Below are 8,696 nucleotides of genomic sequence, written 5' to 3'. Positions count from 1 at the left end.
GTGTGTGTGTGTAAACTCATACCTAAGTCATATAGTATATTATGTACAGTACGATGTTGTAGTTTGTCTGTTGAATCTTACATACAGTGTGAATACAGGGTGCAAACTGTGTCCCGAGGTGGGAGCCGTGTGTGTGTGTTGTGTGTGTGTGTTGTGTGTGTGTCTGCGTGCGTGTGTGCGAGTCTGTTGTATGTGTGTGTTTATGTGCATGGCTCAGTTCCAGATCTTAAGGAAGCTGTCCCAGGACCCGGTGCACACCGCCATGCCGTCATCCGTCACACCCAGACAGCTCACACGATTGTCATGGCCGGCCAGGACTCCTACAGGAGGGACGAGGGAAACAAAAGGCGGCTTGTTACTGTGAGATGTTTTGCGTGTTTTCTCTGCACACTGCTCTGAAACCTCCTTAAAATGACACAGAGCGCAGCGACCTAGTTTTTCCATTTTAACTTGCAGAACATGGGGGGCCATTTGACAGAACAAGACCTTTTTTTAATCAAAAAGGGCTTAAAGCATGAATTTATTGGTTCGGCTGGTATGTAGCTTTGGTTTCTCAAAAATGTGTCACATGTGAACTTAAAACTGTCAGTGATTAATGGGAATAAACAACTGAATATTAGTACTGCAAATATACAGCCATATTTTGTTTAAATATAATGTAGTTTGTAGGTATAATACAGTTCATGAAACAGAATTTATGCACCGAACATCAAAGATTGTTTTTCAAGTCTGGGTAGTGAACATATTAGAAAGTTTTTATAACTGCACTATTTTCAGAAACATAGATATGAACAATTAATTTGATATTGAAATCAAACATGTTCAAATTGTGCTCCTTTAAATTTAAATGTACTTTCTTAGAGCAAAATCTTGTAGCTGAAGCTCAGGTAAGAGTCGATGTTGTTGCCATTTTTTGCATTTAAAATAAACTATCTATAACCCTGAGATAGATGTTTAAATGGAGTGATGAACATAAAAAGGTATGAGGCCACAAAAAGAACAAAAGATTGATTCTTTTATTCATTTTTTTTTTTTTTATAGAGGCCCAGTATCTTAATTAAGGAGCTCCATAATGGAAATTCTCCTCACTTCAGCTTCAAGTTAAACCTTTTTTAACCTGCTGAACTCCAAAACCTGCTGGTTAGTTTCAAAGACATGTTGGCTTTAAAAAAGAAAAAAAAGTGACCCATTTATCAAAACCAGAAACTGTAAAAGATCAGATCTTCTATTCTCAGACAACCCTTGAGCAGCTCCTCTATGATGCGCTTTACAAAATTTCCCCTTGGGGAATTATAAAGTATTTCTATTCTATTCTGTTTTATCAGAAAAATGACCTAAATCTAACCTTAAAGTCATGATATTTCACCAAAATGACTTTATACTACATGCATCATTTAATAATTTGCCAAAAAATAGACCTTTTGCTTTAACCAGATTCTGCAAAAGACAAAAAATTTTTCAATCCTTGGCGTAACAGTAAAACCTAGGGTGACTCAGCTGTGACCAACAGTCAGATGATAAAAATTCAGTATTGGTACTACCTAAGGGGACTTTTTTGTAAAATAAATAATCAAAGAATTTTTTTTTTCTTTTTGTGAGGTTAATGGCATTTTAACATTTCTGAGTTCTCTCTGCTTCTATCCATGGTTGTGTTGTTTCCATATTATTTTGCATTGCAAATGGCTCCACTGTAAACAAAAATGCAACAGGAGCAAAAACACATCCACAAACTGCTTTGAGTTCAGAGCATTAACGCAACTCTTTTCTTTTTTCCTGTTCCACCCACCTGCTCTGTCTCCCTTCATGGCGTCCCAGATGTTGCAGTTAAAGTCATCGTAACCAGCCAGCAGCAAACGGCCGGAGCGGGAGAAAGCCACGGAGGTGATGCCACAGATGATGTTGTCATGGCAGTAGAGGCTGAGCTCCTGATCTGCACGCAGGTCGAACAGCCTGCAGGTGGCGTCGTCAGAGCCTGTGGCGAAGGCGCTGCCATTGGGAAAGAACTGAGAGGGAGGAGGAGCAGCACAGGAAGGCAGATAAGAAGCAGGAAGTGTGGATGACAGTTTAAACAACACAGAAACACAAAGATACTCTTCTTAGGAGAAGCTAAACAGATACAAGGACAAGTGAGTGATTCTGCTGAGGAGAGGAATTCACCCATTTCCTACGTGTCCTAATATTACAGAAAGCTCCTCAGCGTCTCTTCTCTTCTAAGAGATGATCGCTGTGTTTTAATAGAGCCTCTGTCCACCTGCCAGCCTGTGTGATGCATCAGTCAGCGGTCAGGATGTTCAGATATGGTGTTAATTGATAATCTTGTTAATCCTGTAGCGCGCTTCCAGTTTAAATCCCTCCCAAAGCTGTGGACAAGACAGCGTGTGACGTCACCAAGACAAATCCTGGAGCGGCTCTGTTGATAATGTATTAGAAGGGACACAGGAGGGGTGGGCTGCCACTTAAGGCTGCAGTTGGTTAATACCTGAGCCAGCTATTATGATGATGTTTCAGAAAATAACGCTGTAGCAGGTATGTCTATGCCTGACCTGTTAGTCCGTAGTGGGGGTCAAGTAAGCGCAACTTGATAGCATATGTCATTTGATTTCTAATGGAAGTTCTTTATATCCCAAACTAGCCCGACACATCGTCCCCACAGACTGAGTAGTACGACTGAACTCCGCGTCTAAAATCTGTGATGCTGGATTTCTTTTTTTTATAAAAAGAATAGTTTTCGGTCATCAGGTAACTGGTGCCCTGAGCTCACTCACACAGATGGCGTTGATGTCCGACTCGTGGCCCGTGAAGGTCTGCCGGCACATGCTGTCCCTGATGTCCCACAGTTTGACCGAAGCGTCGCAGGCTCCCGACACGAAGGTGCGGAGGTCAGGTGCCAGGGACAGACTCATGACATCGCCGGTGTGACCCGAGAAAACCGTGGTCTGCTGACTCGTCTCGATGTCCCACAGTGCACTGGGGGACAAAGAGCACAGAGTTCATCAGCATCGATCGGCTCGGTTTGGGGGAAACAGTGTTTGCGCTGCGCCGACATGTTTGGGTGTGTGGGACTCACCATGTGGTGTCTCCTGAACTCGTGATGATTTGATTGTCATCAATGAAACGGCAACACGACAGGTAACCTGAGAGGACGGAGAGTTGGGTCAGACTGAAGCGAACTGACACTTGCATATTAAATTAGAGTGGAACTAATGGCTTCTACTGGGATCCAAAATGTGGAAGAAATATCAAGTCTCTGTCTTGTTAATGCACTAAACCCCAAATTAGGGATGCACGATATATCACCGACCACATCGGTATCGACCGATATTAGTGTTTTTTCCCATATATCAGTATCGGTCTGATAAACAAATTTAGCAGATGTGAAAAATCGATGATTGTCTAACATTAGCGCATTTTGATATTTCTGCTATTTCACAGATGGTTTTACTTAAATGGGCCTGGACTTGAACTATATGTTAAAATATGTTTTACTTTTGTTACGTAATAGAGAAGACTATGTGGTCTAATTTGGTTTCTTCTTTTGAATAGTTTTCTCGTTCTCACAGTGCTTACTTATACTCATTTTTTGGTGTGAACAAAAATTTAATATAGACATCTGTAATATCGTGATATCAGAAATATCGCGATATCAGAAATATCACGACTAATATCGGATATCGGTATCGGCCAAAAATTGTAATATCGTGCATCACTACCCTAAATTTATGTCATTTGCATCCTTACAATAAAACTTTGCCCTTAAAGCCCTGTTTTAGACACAAATCTATCTTTTCAGGAGAGTATACATCAAGTAAATGTTTTTTTTGTTGTTTTTTATCCTTCTCAAGCTGCATTTGGGCCCAATAAAGTAGCATATAGCTGACTGCAGGTATAAGGTACTTGATGCTGCTCAGAAAGTTTATTTCTGTCTGGTTTCTGGTTCTGACTTCTTCTGACCAACAGCAACATCAATCAGCTTCACTAAATAGTGCAGGAGACATGTGCCATCTCCAAAGAAAACTACATTCTTCTTGCATCGGCGGAGTCTTGATATTAAGTGTGTGGCTCCGTTGGGTGTTCTTTGGTAGATTATAAAAACAGTTTATTCCAATTAAAGTGTCTCGACTAAACAGATAGCGACAAAGCTGTAGTACCAAACACAAGATCTGCTAATTCTTGTCATGACACTAAAACAAAAGGAGAAATTGTGCTAAATCTAACAGCAGCTACGGCGTCACAAATCGGGAGTCTCGCACACAGAAGTTGATGTCTCAGCTCATTAAGACTGTGTTACCCTGCGATTAATTAACCACGTAAATGAAATCTTCATTGTTTGGAGATTTGGGAGCGGAGCTTCCCCATGAGGCGGGCGACTGCCACGCGCTCGCCTGAAATATCTCGTCAGTTTGATTCAGAGTTGAAATAGAAAAAAAAAAAATCAGAGGCGGTCGAGAGCGTGACGTTCCCTCACCTGTATGGCCAGGTAGTTCCCTGCTGACCCTGACGTTGCCTTCGCGCGTCTTCAAGCAGTAGATGGAGCAGATGTTGTCGAGGCCTCCGCAGGCCACGTAGTTCCCAGAGGGAGCGTACGCACAGGTCATTACCCAGGAGGAGCGCAGGGGGATGGCGTGTATCTAAGAAAGGAAAGGCAATCGGAGGCAGCAGAATGAACCCAAGTGCAAACTTCTAAGAAGAGAATAAAATGGGTCAGTTTTCACGCTGAAAATCATGCAAAGATTTTTACCTTGTTAGTGGTGTAGCTGTCCCAGACGATCAGTTTTCCATCTTGAGAGGCACTAACCAGAAGCCTGCAGGGACAAAAAAAAAAAGAAGAAAAGTTTGGTTTTTCATTTACAACACATGTTTATGTGCAACATATCTGAGCAGCCCTAGAGGTTTTTTTTTTTGCTGTTCAAGTCATTAGCTCTGCACCCAAAGCTCCTTTCAACACCATGTGCCCCAAACCTGTGTGGGATCACATGATTTTGCTCAGCGAAAACTCTGAGATGACACGAAATCATGAGGTCTGGGTGGAAATTAGTTGTTTGAGTAGCATACACCAGTGACTGAGCCTGGCAGCTTTTCATAAGGGGCTGACACCATTACTAACACTGGGGTTAATGCAGAAATCATATCTCATCATCTTTTTTCTCTGCAGGGCAAATCTCTGTAAGTGAAATAGTGGTTTGGGTTTTTTTTTTTTTGGTCACTTACTTCTATAATTTGCTTATGTAGAAATGATTGCCATGTAAAAGTACATCATGAGGACTCATATAAGCTTTTTATGTAAGCCTTAATTGACGTAAGAAAAATGTAGAACAGCTATTCCAAGTTTTGAACTGTTGATGTTGCATTAGGGTTAGAATGCAGCTCCAGGTCTATGAGTATGTGCACAAGCGTCTAGTTGGCTTCACTGATTGCGTTTACTGGATGCGAGGGATGGCCACACCTCTTGGCTCCACTCCTCCATCTCACCCACATATGTGCATCTTATTTTGCTAGATTTGATTCAGTTGGCAGGACAGGAGACGCTGCAGTTCAGATCTTGAAATCAGTAAACAGAGCTCAGATTCTACAGCTACACTAGAGGTTCACCATCTTAGTTTAGCGTGTTAGCATGCTAGCATTTGCAAATTGGCAGCGATGGTAGTGCAAAATGAAGGTGATCACAAAAATGATCGCAGTTCATCTCAAGAGGGATCGTCTGCCCCAAATCCATCCAAGAGCTGTACTGGTATTTAAAGAGTACAGTCTGTTTTTATAGGATAGTAATAAGGAATGATTTCACATGTGATTTCCAATATAAAAAAAAACTGTAATGCATCACTGGTTTAGGGACATTTGGTAACATGTCTCCGTCCACCATCCCACCTGAAGCTTTACATGTAGAGACAAACCACTCGGCTGATTGCTTCCAAGTGTTTGTTTTCTCCTGACTGTAATGATGGTAGTGAGTAAAAGTCAACCATCAAGATGAGAAAGTACAGACTCACCTTGAGTCCGAGCCCCAGTGCATGGCGTAGATCTTGGCGAGGTGGCCGCGGAGGGTGCGTCTTGTCCGCATCTGAATCCTCCCCACAGGATCCAGACCAGCGGTTATCTGAGTCAGAGGATCAGAGAAAGTAGGTTTAGTTCATTTCAGCCTATTTTGTTGATAAGTTGGGGGGTGATGGAAGAGTCAACGGGAAAAAGGAACAATACGGCAGCTAGGAGACGCTGAAGACAGTGAATAACACAGGAAGAGATAATATGTCATGGTAATAGAAACTAATGTGTATACAAACTCATTTTGAAATGATTTGTACTACCTGTGGGTGAACATAAGGACGATCTTTTCCTAATTTTTGGAGCTTTAAGTTCAAGCTATGTAGAGAGCAACATGGCTGGATTTTTGTCACATAGTGTAAGATTTGGTGAAAATGATTTAAAGCAGTTGTTTTGGCTTTTCAGTATGAATCAAAAAGCTATTTGACTTAAAAAATGTCAAACTCCTTCAATGACATCATTCCATGTTACCATACTGATACACAATGTTAAACCTCAAATGATTATTATTCTTTTTCTTGTCACATTCATGGGACTTACCTGTGTCAGGGTTGAGTCTCCACATGCTTTCCTGGCATCCTGATGGACACGAAATCACATGTAGAGAAAATAAGACTCGACCCAGCAGGTAAAACATGTCAGTATTACAATGCCAAAGATGAAAATACAAACTACAAAAAGCACCGGACTCACTCTTATCTGGTTCCTAAGCTGCTCGGCCTCCTGACGAAGCTGCTCCAGCTCACTCATTTTGAATCCGTCCGAGCTGTCACCTGCAAAAGTTGGTCGAGGCACACATTTAAATATCAGCCGCTGATTTACATAAAAACATCATCTCAAATTTAATAAAATGACTGCCAGCGTGGATTAGCATAGGTTCATGCTCTCATAATCCCATAATCCAAGGGTCCACTTTCATCAAAAACGAATCAATTAGGCAAAATAATTTACTTAAAACACTGTTTGCCCCTGATTTGGGGAAATAAATATTAAAACCAGAGGACACATTTTAATCTCTACTGAACACACGGTGAGAAAAAAAAAAAAAAAAAAGAAACTTGTAATCCATTTATGGCTGTGCAACCAAACCTGGTTTAACTGAGGAGAATAATCTGTAACGACTGAGCTGCCACTCTGAGCGAACGCTGCCTTCAAACGCTGAGCAGGTCAGTCAGAGTTAAAGCTGGACATCCTTCATCCTTCATCTGAGCCACTGGGCTTTTAATTAGCAAGAATAGAAGGAGTTCCTCCAAAATTAGACGTCTACAGGGTGCGGATGCATCGGCCCTGGGGTACCTGGGGGTCACGCTCACTGTACGTCACGTCACCGCATTCAGCAGGAAGCAGTATTTCCTGCTCCTGACAGCAGCACAGTTACACATTCAAACAGTCTCCAGGACAGGCAGCCCCGTATTTGCATTCGTGAAGCAATTCAAATTCATGATAACGCTCCACGGCAAACATGCAATACAGTACCACGCTGCAAAGGGAGAGCAATTAGCTACAGTAGACCACTGTTCCCTGGAGGGACCTGCGACCAGATGGATCACACAGCACTAATGGAAGCCAAAAGGGGTGCATCATGGGTCTCAGTCTCCTGGCACAGCTGCTCATTTAGCCAATGAGGAGAAGAAAAGCTGAGGGTGGAGGTGGAGGGGGGGACAGAGAGAGAAGGAGGGAGGGAGGGTTGGAGCATCAGAAATCAGGCCTGGATGGGTCCAACCAGATGCTCGGATGCATGCTTCTTTTTTTTTTTTTTTTTTTGGCCTCTGGAGCATCAACTGGAGGATTTGTCATGTCAGGGAGTAGGAGAGGAGTGAAAGATATGAAACAGACTCCACCTAGCAGCAGACTAGAAGCAGAATAAGCAGCATTTTTGGTGCTTTAACAGCCTCTCAGAGCATGTTTTATAACACAAGGAGACACAGTGACTGGCCCCACCCCTTTGGATGCACATCTGATGTGTAACTACACCAACATGGCATGGCTACATCTGCAAGCTGGAGGATAGAGAGAGAGAGCAGAGCCTCCACAGCGGCGCATGTTTCACGCAGTAAAATGTGGATGTGTGCATGCAAGGCCTGTGGGAGCAGAGAAGCATGCAGCAGCAGCAAAGACGGAGCAGGTAGAAAAGCTCTTCACAGGTTTTTTTTTTTTTTACTCCACTGTGTGCCGCATTTACAGGCTGAAATCAGAAGGAGGAGGAGGAGGAGGAAGGGGGGCTCTCTCTCGATTGCAAGCATATTGATCAGCACACATGAAGGCCTCCACCACATCTCGTTCAGAGCTGCTAAAATGCGGATGTAGCTACATTTCATTTGGTGAAAAATGATGCCATGAATACGCACATCATCACCCAGCCATCTTACACTGAGCCACGGCTGCTGTCAGTGTTGGATAATGGGTGGCTACCTGTTAATTCTCCCGATGATTTGCTGCCCGTCCAAAAAAAAAAACACACACAAAAAAAAATATTAAAATAAAAAAAATCTAAAATGAAACCAACGTCGCCAAAATTCCCGATTAGGATCTCACTGTGTGTCTTTTCCACTCATGAAAAAAAAAAGAAAGGATCCACAGATGAGGCTCAGTCCTTCAGTAAACAGGCAAACGGAGGAGGAGGAGGGCTCCACACATTTCCATTTCTCTGCTTTTCC

At 42.6% G+C, this 8,696-nt stretch overlaps 1 protein-coding gene across 1 annotated transcript; it reads right to left on the bottom strand.

Annotated features, from left to right (window-relative positions):
• Positions 1–167: 167 nt before the first annotated feature.
• gnb2 (guanine nucleotide binding protein (G protein), beta polypeptide 2) lies at positions 168–8,690 on the bottom strand. The gene is made up of 10 exons (XM_008298997.1): positions 8,452–8,690; positions 6,733–6,812; positions 6,580–6,618; positions 5,988–6,094; positions 4,739–4,802; positions 4,466–4,628; positions 3,068–3,134; positions 2,766–2,967; positions 1,787–2,003; positions 168–320 (listed from the first exon to the last, which is right to left on the bottom strand). The coding sequence occupies exons 2-10, from the start codon at positions 6,787–6,789 to the stop codon at positions 214–216; spliced, it is 1,023 nt and encodes a 340-aa protein (XP_008297219.1). The 5' UTR covers positions 6,790–6,812; positions 8,452–8,690; the 3' UTR covers positions 168–213.
• Positions 8,691–8,696: the final 6 nt, after the last annotated feature.

This window comes from Stegastes partitus, unplaced genomic scaffold (assembly GCF_000690725.1).
Source record: "Stegastes partitus isolate 25-593 unplaced genomic scaffold, Stegastes_partitus-1.0.2 Scaffold1370, whole genome shotgun sequence".
Taxonomy (NCBI): Eukaryota; Metazoa; Chordata; class Actinopteri; family Pomacentridae; genus Stegastes; species Stegastes partitus.
The sequence above is the reverse complement of the archived record's forward strand: the minus strand, read 5'-3'. Positions and strand labels throughout refer to the sequence as shown.

Bases quoted from the DNA above. Each gene is read 5' to 3' on its own strand.
- gnb2 (XM_008298997.1), bottom strand. From the start codon at position 6,789: ATGAGTGAGCTGGAGCAGCTTCGTCAGGAGGCCGAGCAGCTTAGGAAC. The intron at 2,004-2,765 runs GTGAGTGAGCTC...CCTCCCTCTCAG, and splicing joins CGGACATCAACGCCATCTGT to TTCTTTCCCAATGGCAGCGC. The intron at 321-1,786 runs GTGGGTGGAACA...TCCCTCCTGTAG, and splicing joins CATGAAGGGAGACAGAGCAG to GAGTCCTGGCCGGCCATGAC.